The following is a 19,129-nucleotide window of genomic DNA, read 5'->3' on the forward strand; positions in this document are numbered from 1 at the left end:
GGCAAGGAACCAATGGGGATATCCATTTTGACTAATGATTAATTATTATATCTAAAGTGATGTTTTCCTATCAACCGATAGGCTGGAAAAATAGACTACAGCTTGCTAGGTTAGCACCGCGGGTCACAAATGTTGCCTCTGCATTTTCAGATTGTATTATCCATTACAGGCAGCACCTTCTCATCTAGAAACATGATTTGTTGTTCTTGCAGACAAAAAAAAAAAAAATAGCTGACATTTCACATGCAAGCCAAAGATTAGAATCACTGCATGGGGCCGCACATGGGAGTACATTAGGATGTGGTGTCCCTGCACCAAGGACACCAGCCAGCCTGTGCTGAGAGAGATGTAGAAGGCAGTGACTTCTGACCTTTATTATGCAAATTTGCAGCCCAGAGAGCCAGACTGTTTAACCTCATCGCCAGAAATGTCACTGATCATTTCAAGCTCCAAATGCAATGTGAGCATTAGTACTATTATTATTATGCTGTTGTTGTTATTATCATCATCATTATTATTATTATTTGTAGGGCACATGTAAACCCGAGCCCTCTAATTAAGCTGAGTCCCTACTTGCCCAGACCTTCTGGGGTTGAAAATCAACTCCTCTTGATATATATAAAAAAACAAAGCCGAACGACCATATTTTGCTCTCCCTCTTCGATGTTTGTGATGGGCGCTTTTTGGATCTGGTGTCCATGAGGCATCGGTGAGGATGGAGAGAGCAAAGTCCAGTTCGCAACCGAGGATGCTTAACGACAGGCCGTCTTCTCTCTCCTCCGGGTCTTCTGCCCCAAAGGCGGAGATGTCCAGAGGAAGCTTAAAGTTGGGGCAGAGGAAGAGATGGATCTCGGGGTGGAAAATGGTGAGAAGGACTGAAAAGGGAGGGATCCTGCCTGAAATTAGAGAAGGAAGGGACCGAGGAGGGGACAGTGCCTTTATTCCTGCTCCTGGGTCACTGCGATCTACCAGAGCCATAAAGAAAACTGAGAAGACTCCAGGATCCAAGAGGTGGAGGTAAAAAGAGCTTGGAATCCAGCGACAGAGGAAAGGAAGTCAGCGAGAAGGGGAAAGTCAGAGGCAGTTGATTGGTGGCCCGGGGTCGAGGAAGACACAGGCTGTGCGACTCGTGATCTGAATTGGCAAGTCCGACTTTCAGAAGACTTTTGATGCAGGAAACTAAAGAATTAAAGTATAACCTAAAGCTGGAGCGAAATGCTGGAGGGAACAAAAGCGAGGAGTGTACCTTCCCTTTTCCTGCTCAGCCTGGTCCCCAGGAGGGAGATCGGTCTTTTGCACAACTGGAAAGACTAGAAGCTTCTCCACAGACCTTCGGCTCCTCTCATCTAGCCCCAAATCCTTCCGATATAAACACTGATATCAGGATCCCAGTCCAATCAAGTCAGACTTCTTGGGAGTGGGGCCCATGTCCACATTTCTGAATGCTTCCAGCTGATTCGTGTGCTGTCAGGGCTGAGAGCCGCTGCTCTAATTCTGATGAATATCAACTCTGCAGGGCGGGGATCCCGTATGATTGCTTTCTGCTCTGTCCCCTGGCGTCCAGCACAGTGCCTGGCTCATAGAGGAAACCGAATGTAGATTTATGACATGAAAGGGTAGTGGGTGAAACAAGGCACTTCCGTAATAGATATAAGTCTATCTACAACTAGGCCATTCCAGGCGTCTGTGCGGGGGTTACCCCCCAGCCCTGCAAGAGCCTGCCGCCAGGTCCACCTTTGTCCCTCGTTCCAGCATGAGTAGACACACAGCGGACTCCTGGTTCTTCCTGAGCGCGAAGTGGGGGTTATACCTGTGGAATGAGCAGCTGCTTACGTGGACAGACCCCAGGGAGGCTGCACGGAGCCCTCCCACGAGCAGCGCTTCCCGAGCGCGTCCTCTCTGTCCAGAGAGAAGCTCCTATAACTTACCTCCAGCCCTCTCTGGGGATGGTCAACACATTGACTTGGAAGATGAGAGGCTGACCATCAAGGAATAAAGGAACAAACATGGAGGGCTTAGACAGAAAGGGCTGAACAGAACAAATCCTAAGCCAGAGACCTAATTGGAGCCTGAATTTATTCAGATCGCGTAAGTAAACATTCACTGAGCACCTGCCACGTGACAGGAAATTGTGTCGGAGGTGAAGGTGGGCAGGGAAGGGAGGCTTGGTCCCTGCCTTGAAGGAGCGGTCCAATGGCAGGCCACTCATGTCATCCGATTTCAAAGCTGGGCTCTCGAGGTTAGTAAGCTAAAGGTTACTGCACCCGGTGCCTCGCCCCCCACCCATCTCTTCCCTCTCTCCCAAGCATCAGAGTGCTTTCTCAAAAGGAATCTGCTCTTAATGGAAGCCCGATATGTAAATCAGATCAGAGCACAGCTGTTCCTGCTCGCTCATCTCTCCTCGCTCCTCCTCAAAAACGCTTCCCTAAGTCCTTGGTGTGGTCAGAACCCAGGCCGAACACCACTGCTTTGAGCAACCTATTTTCTCTAGGTCCAGGTTGTTTAGTTGACACCAGATCAACAACCCTATTACCCGAGGAACTGATCCATTGTCCCCTGTTCTCCCGGGAGAGCCGGTGTGAAACGAGGCTTTCAGAGGAGATGAGGCTCAGGCCATCATGCTACTCTCTGCTTTGCGGCCCCCGGCGGGTTATCTCTCCCCACCAGCAGCGGAGGAACAGGCCAGGGTCACTTCTGGTGGCCTTTTGCTTCCTTCCTGTTCCTGCTCAGGGTCAGTGATGAGTTTTGCATAAGTGGAGGGTGACCTTTTCCCAGAGTCAGGAGACCTGTGCCTTTGGCTGCTGGCCGAGAGCGGCCTCAGGGAGGGAAGGTGAGGAGGGACCCTGGTGTGGGTTAGATCTGAGCTAATTTGGTGGAGGAGCATCTCATAGGCATCACGTCAGCCGAGGGAGTCCAAGATCAACTGCCAGTCTGCACACCGCTATCGAGAGTGAGAGAAGCTACACCTTTGAGTGGGCGCGTGGACACTGAGCCAGGTTGGTTGTTTCCATGCTCCGGCATGAGTGTTTCAGCCAGGTGCCGAGATGGGCACAGGGTCCCGTTAACCCACACAGACAGGGCAGTGTGCCCCTAGGCCACTCCTGGGCTGAGAGAGCTCGTTTCTCCCCATTTACACCAGGCAATCTGAGGCTTAATTCAAACCTTGTCAAGTGCTACCAATCTACCAATAAGCTCCACGACTTTTGGCAAGGCCTCTCATATCGCTTAAACTCAGTTTTCACATCTATAAAATGGGGGGTGACACGATTGACTTGGCAGGTTGGTGGTTGTGAGCACTAGATCTCCGCTGTTTGCAATTCTATGAAATTAGTATTTCACCGTTGGGCACGGAGCCCTTCGAAGGTACAGACTGCATTTTCTCTATCTTTGCATTCTCAACGCCTAACAGTAAACATCCGGCGCATAACAGGTGCTTGCACGGAACCTTCTCAGGAAGGCGTTCCCTCACGCTGCGTCTAGGCACGCATCCTCTCGTTATTCGTTATACTGTCAGTTTCCTTTGTCGCCTCAAAAGGAAACATTTCCTTGGTCGCCTCAAAAGGAAACATTTCCTTGTACGTCATCTGTCTCTGCACTGGGTTGTAACTGCCACGAGATCAGCACCTTGTCTGTCCTGGTGGTCAGTCTAGAACGGTGCCTGGTACAGAGTCGGCGCTCGAAATATATTTGTCGATTGGAGAAATAAATGAATGGCAGCCGCTTCATCTCTAGTCATGTAGTGGTAGCAGTGTTTACAAGATAAATTGGAACCCAACTATTAACAGGTAAAGCCTAAGTTCTCCAGAGTGAGAATGGCCAGAAGCCCTTTAACTTTCCTTGTCAGAGAATTGTGCCTGGGAACCTTTATTCGGGACTGGTGATATCCTCAGGCCTCCGCCAGGAGGCCCTTCATGCTAAACTGAGCAGATTGAATGAGGTTTTATGACGTGGACAAGGGCAGCCTGGGAGCCTGAACTGGGGCCTTTTGGGGGGAGTGCGGTGTCCCCCCCAACCAGGCTCTGCACCATTGAAAGGCTCCAGACGGCTCAGGCTCTGAGCCAAGCCGCTTGGTTCCAGTGGGAAAGCTGACCTTGGCCAGGAAGAACCAGGAAGAGGCACAAATGACTCATTGTCCCACATCCTCCAAGGTAAAATCCAGCAGTGTGTGTGGCCTTTGGGGCTGAAAGTAGATGCAGCCTTGGCTCCCTCTGCAGCCCAAATAAAAGCACTGGGCCAGCAACACAAGCTCAGCGGAGGAATACAACCAATGATCTCTTCTATCATCTCATTCTACACACTTCCCTGCCCTAAAAAGTTTCAAAATACAGTACTTATAACATAATTTCTAGATCCAAAAGCAGAACATGATTTCCTTTTAAAGATTTAAGGCAGCCTTCACCTCTAATCAAGGCCATGTGACATTTTACGAACTCGTGGAAGAAATTCGATATGCTTTCAGATCACGTGTGAAGGAGGTTTCGCTCGAATGTGCTTTATTTTATACAGGAGTTGGGGATCCGAGTCACTTGTTTGTAAAATGTGCTACTTCCTCCAGGTTTACACTAGAGGGCACTCTTGGAAAATATTTATAAATACATATTTTATTGCTCTGTCTAGGAAATGCTGCTTTTAGAAAGAAGGGGGGCGGGGGGGGGGTAAGAAGGGGGAACAGCGCATCTAAATTTCAGGGTAAGCCCTTTGGCCTTCACTTGGAACGATTCCGATTTCTTCCAGAGCGCGGCTAGAGAGGAAGCCGGAGCGCAGAGAGGCAGCCGTTTCCCTCTTCCCCTGTCCTTTTGTCCGCATGGGATGCAGCTGGCCGAGCTGAGAAGCTGGCCCACTGGCCAGCGCCCAGATCCCCTCCCCTCCACAGGAGGCCAGCCTTGGCCCCCAGGACGACCCGCTTGTAAAGGGGCTTCAAGATGCCGAATGTGGGAGCCTCTGGTTTGAGTTCGGCCTTTGCCGAGGTTTCCCGTTCAAGGACTCTCGTCATCTGTCCTTACCTCCCAAGCCAGCAGTGGCCGGAAATCCTCAGAAAAGTGCCAGGAAGGGTCAGAGGGGCAGCTGGGGCGGCAAACAATTATAAATAGGGCTTCCGGGCAGGCTGCCACGGAGATCTCGCTCGATATGTAAATAAGTGTAAATAAGACCCAGTCTTGGAGCTGGAGGGATGCCGTGCACATTCCGTGGAGCAGGGCTGTCTAGGGCGGCCGTGTGCTTCCAGAGGCACAGCCGTTTACATTTTTCCTTTTCACGCAGCTCAGTTTAGGAAAGCATATATTTATTTCCACCTCCAAAGGAAATAGCTCCACTGAATTCCATTGGTGGGAAGGGAATTATTCTTATGACTTAGAGTTCTTATTTTATGAATAGAAGACTGTTAATGGAGACATCAGAACTGCTTTTTTAGGTGTGAAAACCTGAATTCTGGGGCATACTTGATACGGAGCACTTGATACGTAGCATCTCTGACATGTGTCGATATCATTCCCTCACGTGAGTGACCGCATTTTATCCTGGAAGCAGCTCTCGTGGTGGGTAGTCGCATCATTATCCCCATTTCAGAGGAGAAAGCCAAAGTCCAGGAGGGCAGTGATCTGACAAGGACACCGGCAGTGGCCCGGCCGGGGTGGAAGTCAGTCACTTTCTTCCAGGACTGTTTTATCGAGCCTCTGCTATGGGCCAGGGCCAGTGCCAGGCGTGAATGGGATGCCGCTTTTCGCCCTTGCCGCGAACAGCCTCTCTGCATGTCAAGGCGAGCAAGCTCTTTGCCTCCACTTGGACCCATTTCTCCTTCTCCCCGAAGCCCAGCTAGAGAAGGAAGCCGGAGAACTCGGGCACCTGCCCAGGTAGGGAGAGCTTCGCTCTGCTTGGGCTGGGCCAGCAGGGAGCGCCCTTGCCTCCGGAGTCCCATCAGGGCTAGTCCAGGCGCCAGGACCGCCCCCTCGCTTCAGGCTCAGCCCCTCTGGGGGCCTTTCCCCTCCCCCGCCCCCGGCCCCTGCGCACAGGTTGGCAGTCACAGATGGCTTCTCTCTGTCAGGTGTGCGCTGCAGGCCTCTGGTTCTCTGTGTCCTCTGCATTTGAAAGTAGCCTTGAGGGCTCTGGGGAGAAGCGAGGCGGCCCAGGTGACCGCCCACCCCAGGAACCCCCTGCAGCGCAGGCGTAGGGCAGCAGAGGGAGCCGAGGAGGCGGTCGGGTCGCGCAGAGGGGCTGTCGGCCGTGCTTCTCAAAGTGTGCTCCGCGGCTCCGGCTTCTCACTCTGTTCATTCTGAATTTTTCCCGTGAGCGTATATGATGCTATTCCTAAACACAGGTGCACACGTGCGTGCACACACAGGAACATAGCTCCTGCGCAGTTGTCAGGGAAAGTGACGCGTACGCCATCGCAGGGCCTGCGCGTGCGGACAGCGTCCCCGTCCCCACCTCTCCCCAATTCAAAAGCCCCGGGATCCTGCACGCAAACTGCTGGGCTATGCAGACGCGGCGCGGGGTTGTCTCCATTTAGCAACACCAGTGCGCCTGACAGAGAGTGGGAGCAGAAAAACATGCAGAATGGGGGAATGTGGGGGCTTCTTTCTGCTTCGGGAAACTCTGAGCAGGTTGAGAAGATGGGGCAGCGAGAAACGCAGAGCAAAGGCTCTGGCCTGCAGCAGGCGACCCTGAGCTCGCGGCCTCCCCCTGCGCGGCTCTCTTCTCCCCAATTCAACCAGATGAGGGGTGAGAGCAAGCTCAGGTCTGGGGGGCCTGCTGCTGCCTGAGCAGGGCAGGAGGGCGCAGGGAAAGGAGGAGAAAGTGCGTTTCCCAGGGACAGAAAGGCTACAAGGCGGCAGTGGGCTCCCCTGTTCCGCACCTAAACCTGGCTCAGAAGGTCCCTCCACACATCTTGGCTGGGTTCCCACCGGCCAGGTGAACTCTGGAGTCGTGGACCTATGTCTCACTCTAGAGGACCGGCCTATCCACTGTGACCCGGTCAAATCCCATCAACAGAAGGTACAATGCCACCTGCCCTGTGCTGGCCGGCGGACGCCCAGACGGCGCGCTCGCTGGAGATGGGCCCCCGCGCACGAGTTGGCTCTCTCTGTCCAGACCCACTGAGCCTTGAGAGGTCTGGGTGCTCCTTGGATGACTCATTGGGGTGGGCGTGGAGGGCGGGGCTGGGGCGGCGTAGTTAAAAAGCATAAAAAACACACCGTCGAGGGCGAGAGGAAGGTCTCGAAGGTCTCGGAGGGCCAGGCCGCATTTGCACAGCGCTTTCAGGTGTTTCGGCCCCTCAGCGTTTGCCGCGACAAGCCAGGGAGGGGTCTGGATCCCCCCACTTGGATGCGGTGAGGAACCCCCCCCCAATTCGCGGGGTTTAACAATAGGCACTTCTGAGGGTTTGGGAGGGCCTGTCTGTGCGCAGGAAGGGGAGAAAGGCCTTTCTAAGCTTGGGGTGCCTTTAGACTGGTGGCTTAGAGCTTTCTAAGCGGGAGGAAGTGAGTGAAAACAAAATACCCTAGAGCAGGAGCGCCCCGCAGTGCCCGCCATCCGGAGGGCTTCGCATGGAGCCGCTGAGCCCCGCCGGCCCCGCCCCTCCTGCGCGTGGCCCCGCGTCTTCCACCGCAGGGGCGGGCAGCCCCGCCTGGCCCGGCACCGCCCAGCTCTGCTGAGGAGGAAAGCCAGATATTTTTCTGTGTTGTGATTTTGGCCGCTCTTCTTTCAATGCTGCAGAATCAATTTTTTTTTTTTCCTTTTAGTTGTTCCATTACTTCAAACTATTCGTTAAGCCATGTCTTCAGAGAGAAACCCAAACAACCAGATTAATAAAGTGCTCATGAAAGGGGTGAGCTGAGGGAGCTGTCAGACCCCCACGCAGAGAGTGCCGGAATGCAGGCTCGGCCCGACCTCAGCGACCCGCCCCAGACCCGGGCCACTGTCGCATGCCTTCTACTCTGTCTCCACAGAGTCGGGAGCTGCTTAGTGCCAAGTGTGATGTGAACACTTGCCTGCTGCATGGAGACAGGAACTCATTTTCCATCTGTCAAACAGCCTGACACAGAGCCTGTAATGATTTTCTGTCAGGCGAGGCCTGGCTGGATTTGAACCAGTGACCCAGAGGTAAAAGGCCCTGATGTAGGGCTCCCTGTGCAATAACCGGCCTGCCTGGGCCTCATTATGCCTGGCTCAGTGCTCTCTCTTGCATCTGCCCGCACTTTCGCGTTGGCCAGTTGTTTTGGTTGGATCCTGACTTAGCACTTGGGGCTGAGTGGTTAATGTCCCTCCTGGGAAGGAAAGCTGGGTGCGCTTTTGCGTCCTGGGGGAATGGGTGGCAGAAGGCAGATGCAGGGCAGAGAGGCAGGTCTGTTTTACTAGCCTGGGGCCAAAATCCGCTTGCTCCTCTTAGGCTGGGGGCCTGACCTTGACCTGAGGACATTTGCACGTGCATAGAGGCCAGAGAGATGGCTCCCTTGAAGGCGCAAAAGTAAATGAGCATCTGGTGGGGGACTTGAGGTCTACACGTTTTGGGTCTCAACTACTCTGGGGTCAAATTTTCATTATTTTTGCTGATCATTTTCATTTCTTTGAAAAAAGTCCATCCAGAAGCATCCGTAGATTAATTAATAGGTTGACTGCCATTAATTAAATGATTAAGTCACAGGCCACTTTCCAAAACTAGTGTTTCACAATCTGAAGATGTCTGTCCTCCAAAATCAGAGAAGCAACCTGGAGGGCCTTAAGGGTTGTCCTATTGAACAATAAACATTTATTGGGGTTCCTACTATCAGGCAAACGTTCTGCTAGTCATCGGGGTGACAGAGAGGTAAACAAAACAGGCCCCCGCTGAAGAGATGGATCAAGTGTGTGTGTGTGTGTGTGTGTGTGTGTTGGGGGGGGTGCGTATGGGTAACGATAACCTGGCACAACCTAAGTGATGAGTTAGCAAGTGAAGAAACTCAGTCAGGCGAGGACCGTGTGTGAGGCGGTGGGGACCATGGCGGGAGCGGGAGGGAAGCCCCGGGCGCTGGCCGAGTCAGCCGCCCGGCGAAAGCCAGACTTTGCCACGTGTAAGTTCTGGCACTGGAACTTAGCTTCTTGGAGCCCCCATTTTCTCTTCTGTAAGATGGGAATAATTACACCGATGTCCAAAATTGTCGCAAGGATTAAATGGGGTAATTCATGTAGAGAATTTAGCAGAGCACCCAGCGGATGGCAGGTGATTAACAGCCGTCAGCAAAGGGTTTCCCGGACTGGAGAAAAGCAATACTGGAGGGAAAATGAACACTAAAAAAAGGTATTTTAAGGCAGCGGCAGCGGGATGAAGCAGAAGGTAGGCGTAAGGAGAGGTTTTGCAGATAGAATCGAGAGAATTTGCTGATAACCGAACATGAAAAGGGAAGTGTGAAGGTTGACGGGACTACACTAGGCCTGGTTGCTATGCCAACAGATGAAACAGGCTTGGGAAGGTTGCCATGCCGACAGAGGAAGCCGGTTTGGGGAGGACTGCTGCAGAGAAAAGGGTTACTGACTTTTCCTCCGGGACTGTGAGGTGAGAGGGGGGCCTTGAGGATACCCAAGTGGGAATGCCCGGATGAAGCTGAGACCCTCGGCTCAGCGCCGCAGATCTGGACTCTCGCTGTTTACAGAAGGTGACGGAGGCTGTGGGAGGGGCCCAGAATGTCCCACTGGGAGAACACGTGGGGTGGGAAGAAAGATCCGAGACCAGGATTCCTGAAACCATTGACGTGAAAGGAGTGAGTGGAAAAGGACGCTGTGAAGGGAACGGCCAGCCACGTCACGGCCGTGGTGGCCCTCAGAGCGAGCCCTGACCACAGCGCAGCCGGTGGTCAGACTCATCTGAGACCGGCGGCAGTGGACCGGAATCAATATGGGGGCAGCTCTGTCTGTCAGCTGCGTTATCAGATGGTTCCTGGTGGGACTCGGGGCTTTCGGGGGCGTCGGGGGAAATTTTGCTTGTTGTTCTTTGCAGTAGGCAGAAAAAGGCAAGACCCGGGCAGCGATGGGGGGCTGGAGGGCCTTTCGAGCTCTGCCGGAAGCCAGGGATGGCTGCGACCGCCTGAAAATTCCCAATCAGGTGTTTTCACTAACCGATGAAGTAGAGACTCGTGCCCTGGTCACTCACTCCCTGACTTGATTAGTGACATTTAATGGACTTCATAATAGATTTTTGCATAGATTAGAAGTCACGTAGAATAGAGCCTGACACTCAGCCCCCCATATCTGATACCCCACGTCTGATACGGTTTATTCAGGGCCCCATCCACGTTGGACAATGATAGTAGCCGCCACTTACTGGGTTCTTACCAAGAGCCAGACACTGTGACAAGCTGTTTGCGGGGACTCTCTCATTTGATCCTAGTAACAAGCCTATGATGTTACACAATTGTCACTTTGGCTTTGTGAGCAGAAAGGTGAGCCATAGAAACGGTATTTTGCCCTGTGTTCAACACACGCAGGAATTCTGAGGCGTGGCGCTGGAGTAGCCACACCTGCGGGTGGGGGTGGGGGGCTCGTGGATGCACCGCGCAGGAGTCGCCACCAGCTGCCGTCCGGGCTAGGCAGTCAGGGCAAACGTTTGACGGTGGGGAAGACAGGATGAGTTCTAGCCGTGTTGGCAAAACCAGAGTCGAGAACTTCCAGCGGTGAGCACAAATCAACACGATTACAAGGATTTCCAGTTTGGGATAGTCAGTAACTCGGGCAGGGATCGAGTCTAGGCCGAGGCCAGGATCTGCTTCCCCAGAGCGCGGTCCTTTCCTACCAGTGGGCTGCGAGGCCTGGTGTGGCGGGAACCCTAGGCCTCTTTCCCACCAGCTCTCAGGAGTTTCTGAGGGGCGGGGCTTTCTATTTGCTCCACATAGAGAACAACCACCTTCAGCACGCATGACCTTGGCTGCAGAACTCAGGAGGAGTTTAGATCGTTGCCGGTCTCCAGAATTTTAGAATACGACCTAAGATCTTGGAAGGAGCATGTGGTTTCCGGGTTGTGGAGGGATCTACTTAAGGGTTAGTCATGTGTTGTTGGGAAAATTCTTGAGTTCAAATCCCAGCTCCATCAGTTAAGAGTCGCGAGGCTTGCACTCCCTCGCTAGTTAACCTTTCTGGCCTTAGTTTCCATATCTGTACAATGCAGATAATAATGGTACTCATCCTCCTAGGAGTGCTGAAAGAATTAAATGAAAAGTCTGGGGAAAGAGCCTAGGATGACCTGTAGTGCAGAGGCCCACGGGAGCCGGCCAGCTCACCTCGCCAGGGCCAGGGCGTGGTGGGGGGACGCACCCCCTCCTGGCACCACCTTTGAGACAACATTCGGTAGGTGACATCCCAGGTGTGGGAGTGTTTATAGAGCACTAAATGTTAGCCGCTCATGTTGCCATCCCCAGGCCATCGGAATACATATTAACTAATATGTGGATGCAACAGTTTAAGAAGGAATCCCATGTTCTGTGAGAAGTTCCCTCCCACCAGGATCCCCAGGAACTTCCATTCCTCTGGTGGGTTTGAGCACGAGATTCCTGTTTATGACTTGGTGTCTTTATTAATGGAATGTTCTACTTCCTCTCCCTTAAATCCCCTCTGGGCAAATGTTGAACCTTTTATTTCATTTCCTCCCAAATAAACGAAAGCTCTGGTATAAAGTGAATTTTACTAAAGTGTTTTTTGTTTTTTTCTTTTTCTTTTTCTTTTTGGCTGGGGGTGGCATTTTAGAACTGCAGAGAGTGACTACAGAAAACAGAATGGGGGCTCCTCAAAAAATTAAAAACAGAACTACCATATCATCTAGCAATCCCACTTTTGTATATATCCAAAGTAAACAAAATCACTACTCAAAGAGATACCTCTAATAAGGGCTCTCAAAATTTTGAAGGTTCATGTCCTATTGGTTATTAAGATCACAATTTGGAAAGCCAATACACATTTTTTTTTAATTTTTTTTTTTTTAGCTACTACTCTGAGCCAGACACTGTGTGAGGCACAGTAGAAAAACAGAAAAACAGAAAAAGCAAAAACAAAAAAACAGAAAACAGAAAAACAGAAAGAAAAAAAACCCCAGAAAAACAGACAAAGGTTTCCTAAAACTGGAGAGACGCATTCTCAAGGCGCCTCAAGGGTGCCAGCTTAGCACTGGCTGCTCCCTGGGGGAGGTGACATTCCCGTCGGCCTTCCAGGGAGAAGAGGATTGCTCAGCGGAGACAGCGAAACAAGAACACAGAGGTACGGACTTCAAACAAGGGAACTTGCTCAGAAAGAAACACCAGATGTGGGAAAGGCAGGCTAGCTAGGTTTCATCTGCTCAGGGTGTCTAAAATTCAGATTCCCTAAATTTTGCTATTTCTGTTGGGTATGTCTCTCTTTTGGTCGTTGACTCGGATGCAGAGGACTTATATTTTATATTTCAAAAAAAAAAAAAAAAGCCAAGGTTGTTTCTGGATTTTAACATCATGCCGTGGTGACGGTACTAAGGTGGATACGTAGAAGACTGTGGTGCTTGTGTCTAACCACAAATGATATAATAGTATTTGGATGAATCAAGAGAAATCTATACACACTTGGAAGGCATTGTAAGTGCATCTGAAATCAGGTTAAAAATAAGCCACAGGTTCTCTTGTGATTTCTTTGTTTAATCACAGAATTCTTTTCATCTTCCATTCATCATAAATAACCCACTTCATTACTTTACCAATCCTTTTAAAAAAATTTGGTATTTAGCATAAACAAACACTGAACATTAGCCAGAGGTGTGTTACTTTTAAACAGACTAGAAAATAATGTAAAAAAAATAAAAATAAAAAACCCACAGAATTTTAAAACCTAGAAAAGAACAAATGAAAGGATTAACATTATCACCCACTAAAAAAATCAAATTTCATAACAACCATTTAAAAAAATCCAGAAGGAAAACTGAGTAAATATAAATATAATCTAATGTATTTCTTTCATAAATACATTTAGACAAAACAAATGGATCAGATAGTGTGACAGTACATACACATAAACCGTTTTAAGACACAATTAAATCCCAAAAGCATAAATTAAAAATAAATTTCGATTTTATTTTATGTTCTTTATGGAAAAATATGCCAGAGCATTTGTGTTAAAAAAAAAAAAAAAAAAAAAAAGAGGCATAAACATATCACAAAAGCCACCAAAATTCACTATGTAAAGAAAATTATTTGAAAACAAAACACACTTTTAAAGCAAAAGATAAATTGTTATAGCATTTGTGGTTGAATTTTATCCCATAATCACACACCTACTATAGGCGTTTGATACTAGAGGTAGATAAGTTGAGGGGAGAAGGAAATCAGTATTCTAATGCTAGCTTTTATGATAGCTCAGACAGACAGACATTTCATTTAGTCTGAAATTCAAAGAACTGTATAGGAACAAAACATGAAAACCTTTTCATGCTCCATAGATAAGCACCCAAAGCATCAAGCAAAATTATTGTAGTTTTGGACCCAAGTGAATTCTCGACAACAGAAATTCTTGACAAACAGCCCGTTTAGCATAGATTTTCGCAGGGTCTGGCACTAGCTTTAAAATTGATTACTGAGGATACCTTTTCTGAAATTTATGAAGTTCGGTGATATTGAAATGAGTCAGAAGTAACACAAGATGACGCATGATAGTCACAATAATATAAATTTACACTATTGATAAACTTGGCAAGTGTCTAAGGAACGATTTTTGTTGTTGTTGACAAGACAACAAAACAGCTGCCGAGGCCAGAGCGTGGCCTCAGTACGACCCAGGATGCCAGTATCGTTTGTCAAGTTAAGAAAGGACATGTAGAGAGGATGTGACGGAATGGTGCACCGAAAGAAACAAAAAAAAAAAAAACAGAAAAAGTGTTCCCTTAACTCTATATATTGCTTTTTTTCTCTATTTGGGTCCAGTGAAAGCTCTTCTAGGCATAACAGAGGCAAATATTGGATACTCCTTTGAAAGCTGATGCCCAATTGAGAACTAATTTTACTTGATATTTCGGTTAATGAATGGTTTTGCATTTTTTGTGCCCATTTTTCTTTCCATTTGGCTAGACAGAATGTGTATCTGTAACATCTGTTTGCATTCATGACCTTTACATTTCCAGTTATTCATAAGAATAATATGATTTAATTTTTTTAAAAAATGTTACAAACATTTGTCAAATCTGCCAAGGAAATTCTCATGAATAACTTGTCTCAAATGCCTTAAGTGTGCTTAATTCAAGGATGTAATAGGCTGCTTCTGGGTAAAAGGAGCAACTGTGTAACGGGAAAATTTTTGGTCTCAATTGTGGAATGTGAATATAATCCAACATTAATTGCTACTGCTCTCAAAGTTATTAAAACATTTTTGTGTCTCGTATTCGGCTGTTATGAGTTTGCAAGTGTGCTGGAAAACAGGAAAGAAATTATGGAAGAAAAAGGAAAGACAGAGGAAATATAACTTTAAAAATCCTGAAAACCAAAGCCTGTTAGTTTACCTCAAAATTTCACTTATTTTACTCATAACTCAAACATCAGGCTCTTTCTTTGAAGCAGCCTTATAATAAATTTAAGACATACGATACCAAAGTCTCTTATAATGGAACCAAGGAATTTCTGTGTGAAAAGTATTTGAAGGAATGTCTAAAAAAATGATGTCAAGAAATGCAGATAAGTTATGCTTTTCAGCATCTAGTCAGTCTATGACCCCTGCTGAGTTGATAGGGAACTGGCATGTCACAGTTGTAGAAAAAAAAGAATCACACAGTAAATCAAAGTATTTGTGAATAAGACTTTGGAAATTTTCACTGTCATCAGAAGGGCATTTTTCTGATGGTGTGACCTCGTTTCGAACAGTACAGTAACTTTTATAGAGTTGTATTGCACAAACGCGGGGCGAGGAACGCATGTTTGCTTTTGTCACTTATGATGACTGTTGCCTGCTTTAGGAAAAAAAATATTAAACAACTCCAGAATACTGTACCACCCCTGGCAGTAACCAACAAAGTAGATTTTGGAAATAATGCTCTTGTCAAATACATTTTAAGGCACTTAAACAGTTATATCATATTTTTGTATAAAAAATAAAATATGCATCGAAGCAACATTCACAAGTACAAGTCTTCAGAACTGTGTGTGTGTACAATCCTGTACATATGTACATTGCGGCAGAGCGAGTGCTTCTTAGTTATACCGTTGGCCTCGTCAGCTTTACTCCCTGCAAGGAAAACACGTAGTTCAGAGTCGGACGACACCCGTGAGTGAAGAGAAAGCGCCACCCAGCACCAGATCATTTATGCCACTAGAAGGACGGAAGACGAGGTGCACCCAGACAGCATCTTAGAACCACGGATCCCAACCTCTGGTTACAGATTCCTCCGCTGGCCAGCAAACTTGGTCATCTCCCCAGCCTGGCCCGGCTGCTCATGCAACCCCGCTGTGCACTCGAGGATGGCCGTGGGTCTCAATCGGTATTGTTTGCAAAGCAGAGGGGACACTCCTGGGTACCCTTAGGACGGATGCAGACTGTTCTAAGCCTTCTGGACTACATTAGGTTAGACGGTGGCCCCTGGTTTGGACTGGGTTCTGTGCCAAGGGAAAACGAACGGCATGTGCAGTCCGGCCTCCCTGTTGGAGATGCTTCTGTTGCTCTGCAGAAGAAATCTGAGAGCTTCTGAACATTTAGAGGAAAATTTCACTCTGATTCATTTGCTTTTCACTATGGCTGCATATTACTGATAGAGTATTAGGACTTACCAATTTTCTTTATCCTTTGTCAAAATTTATATGTAGAAATTCTGGCCTCCAGTGTGCACACATTGATAAATATATGCATGAATATAAATGGAAGTTTTCAACATGGATAAAGAATAAAGAAAAAGGTACTACACTGCTCCTCTACCGGCTCTGAGTGGGAGGACGGAGCCTGGAGTCGTACCCGGCACAGGCCGAAACCACTATCACCTCGTTAAATATTAGAGTGACGGCTTTGGCAGGACCCTGAGGACCTAGGGCACTCCTTCTAAAGGCAACGTCGTATTTCCATCTGGAGTGTCGTCATGACGTAGGAGAAAGATTTTGGAGGCCAAACAGACCAGGCTTCAAGTCCTAACTCCAGCACCGACTGAACCACCCTCAGAACCCCGGGCCAGCTGCTCGGCCCGCTGCCCTAGTCCCTGCCCTGTGCGGTGGGGGTGGCAGAGCTGGCGGCAGTGCTGTAGATGGTCATGAACAACGAGGGCAGGAATGAGAATTAAACTGCCGGCGTTTGTCACGCACCTGCCGCAGACTCTTCTGCAACTCCGGAGAGGAGACAGTGTCATTAGTGTGACAGTGGCAGAAACGAGAGCCAAGAAGAGCCGGCAGCCGGCTCAGGGGTCCACACTGAACCGGGGGAGGCCCGGACTGCGTCCTGCACACACAGCTCAGTGCGGGGCAGAGCGGCTGTTCTGTTTCTAGGATGCCGAGGACACAGTGCGGGGCGTCCTGTCATTGCTGTCTCTTCTCCCTACCATCTCCCTATAACGGTCATCGCCGTGTGTCAAACTTCTTTGCAGGAAAGAAGTCCTGTAAAGCTCACGCCTCTGGGAAGGAGCCAGCTCTGTGGGCGTGGTAAACACAGCATCAAAACTTCTTGCGAATCACCCAGCCTATTTCATTTTGGCTGGTGTTTTAGGAGATCGAATCCACCAATATCAAATAAGTAACAAGACTCTGAGCTAAGTGATGAAATTGATCTTGTGTGGGCTCCTTTGCTAAAACGTTTTATTTTTTAGTGCTCGAACACAGCTTGCTGAACGGAGATGTTATTATATGTGCAGAAAATTAAAAATAAGGTGGGCATTCTAGTGAAAGCCGGCTGCTACCGTATTTAGAAAGGCATGAGATCTCAGAAAGGACTCATGAAAAATCAAGTAGGGCAAAGATGGTGCGTGCCCGAGTGGAGCGGTACGTATAACATATATCGAGTATATTCACTGAAACTTTACCCCATTGCAATATGCCCTTCAATACGAGCAAATTAAAAAGAGCTTGAAAAACGTTTTAAATGTAATTGTACTTTTATGACAACATAGAGCATTTAACCCTCGACCCTGCTATTCAAATCGAAATAGATCAACGCATCATAGTTATTGGATATTAAGAAAATATATAAGAATGAGAATGCGGCAGCGAAAGTTAAAGTGTATACGAACAGCTAAGATTCAGAAGCAGAATTTCGATCTGATTGGGATGCAAATAAGATCTTTCTGGAGTCTCACCTTCTGCCTTGACACCATCCAAGACTTTATCGTCGGCACCAACACGCTCCCCAGCAGGATCTGCACTGGGTGGTAGACGAGCAACGGCACGGAGATTAAAGACAGGTGCTCGTGGCCTGCAAACACTATCTTCAGCATCGGGATTCCTGGCGGACAAAGAACACAGAAAGTGTGGAGGCGAATTCAATTCGTCCTCGGACTAAAGACGTTCTCTATTAAAATCGCTACTTCGGAATATATCATTGCCATATTTTCCCCTGTGCATATTCACAGCCCTGAAAAGGGAAGATCTCAAATGAGTCACCGAATGGGTTCATCTTCTTGCTCTACATAAAGCTCTAAGCTCTGCCTAAAACAGATCAAAGCTGAAAAGGCGGTAGGTATCCGAGGGCAGGTTATCTGCTGCAGATTAGCAGTGTGTTTAACAAGGGGAGGAGACGGCATGGGATAGGGTAGCTTCAAGAAGGCTAAAAAGTACCTAGTGAGGCGGAGGTTCAGAATGGATTCTTTCTTGCTTAATGGCGAAACAGTCTGTTGGTCTTTAGGGAGCCCTGCCTGGTGCCATTTCAAAGCCCCAAAGTTCACTTTTGAAAGTGGAAGGATATGGTCAGATAATGTATGGTATATACTGTTTTGAGTAGGAGGGTACTTTACCCAAATGTACATTAATAAAGGCTTTGCTCATTCTCATTTGGCCAAGGATCTCAAAGTGCTTTACACAATATTGTGTATGGTAGGTGAACTCTAAGATTAATGCTGAGTGTTTAAACCTCACAATGAAAATCTTAATGGAACCCAGGTAAATGAATACTACTTCATGAGTCTACTGCCCTATCACACCACGGGCAAGGTGTGTATGTTTCGTAAGTAGTTGTCTATAGTGTGTACCTATTAAGCTTTCATAACAGAATTCAGACACTGGCAGTTTAACTATTATTACCGATTGTTTAATAAGGCCCAGCTGTCAGAATTATCGTGTGCGTATGTTGGCGTTTCCAACTTACGAGCTTTAATAGCTTAGCTTTCTTCTCGTTTCTTTGAGAACAGCCTCTGAAAAGGACCTACACTCCTAAACATGCACAGCAATGGCACATAAATAGCTCTTTATCATAACCCAGTGAGGAAAGCTCTGCCGTTTCAATTATTTTTACCTTCTAATAAATTTCAAACCTTTATGCGAAAACGTATTTCACGGCTGCTTTCTTCTTCATGGTTTCACATATCCTTGCCATAAGCTGAAAATACTTAACTCTTCCCAGACAACGTCTCTCAGAGCTTCAAAAGTACACGTTTAGATGTTCGCACAGTTTCTGTCTTCTCATGAATATGAAAAGCAAAAGAGCCTTCTTCTAAAAAACAACATGCATAATCCACTGATAGTTGAAAAGCAGCATCTGACATCACAGTCCTGGAAAGTTGTTGCGATGAGAAAATGAGACCTGAACATTCTCCTTCTGTTTCCGGGAACGATTATTTGGTCCAAAGGGATGATGCTAAGGAGTTGGGGGGCGGGAAGCTGAAGGGAGCCAATGATAGAATTATGGAGATTTTTGTCCCTAAAAATGAGCAGAGCAGGGGTTTCTGACCCGAAATTCGAGGGCCATGGCTGCTGGGCTACAAAATCACTTGAGGCACCGTCCTTGGCTAACGCTTGGCCCTGTGTCTTCCTCAGCACTGGCCGGAGGGTTCCTGCTACTGTAGGCAAACAAACAGTCGACTGCGAGAGGTACAAGGCATCTTGATGTAAGTGACGCCGGAAATTCACTTGACTGTGATGGGTCAGGTCCACAAAGGCAGCAACAACAACGGCAATGACGGCCGGTGTGTCGTGAGTGCTTACCAGATGTCATGGGCTGTCAAGCGCTTTCTCATGTTAGCTGAACCGAGCCCCGCAAT

The 19,129-nt window shown here is 48.1% G+C and overlaps 1 protein-coding gene across 1 annotated transcript in view; it reads right to left on the reverse strand.

The window, feature by feature from the left end:
* Positions 1 to 12,599: 12,599 nt before the first annotated feature.
* The window catches only part of SLC10A7 (solute carrier family 10 member 7), a 194,520-nt gene continuing 187,990 nt past the window's right edge, over positions 12,600 to 19,129 (reverse strand). Inside the window, exons 11-12 of the mRNA XM_016158894.2 lie at positions 17,234 to 17,379; positions 12,600 to 15,189 (exon numbers count right to left, since the gene is read on the reverse strand). Coding sequence (XP_016014380.1) covers positions 15,160 to 15,189; positions 17,234 to 17,379 — 176 coding nt within the window. The 3' untranslated portion in view covers positions 12,600 to 15,159. The remainder of the gene's footprint in view (positions 15,190 to 17,233; positions 17,380 to 19,129) is intronic.

This window comes from Rousettus aegyptiacus, unplaced genomic scaffold (genome assembly GCF_014176215.1).
Source record: "Rousettus aegyptiacus isolate mRouAeg1 unplaced genomic scaffold, mRouAeg1.p scaffold_m13_p_16, whole genome shotgun sequence".
NCBI classification, from domain to species: Eukaryota; Metazoa; Chordata; class Mammalia; order Chiroptera; family Pteropodidae; genus Rousettus; species Rousettus aegyptiacus.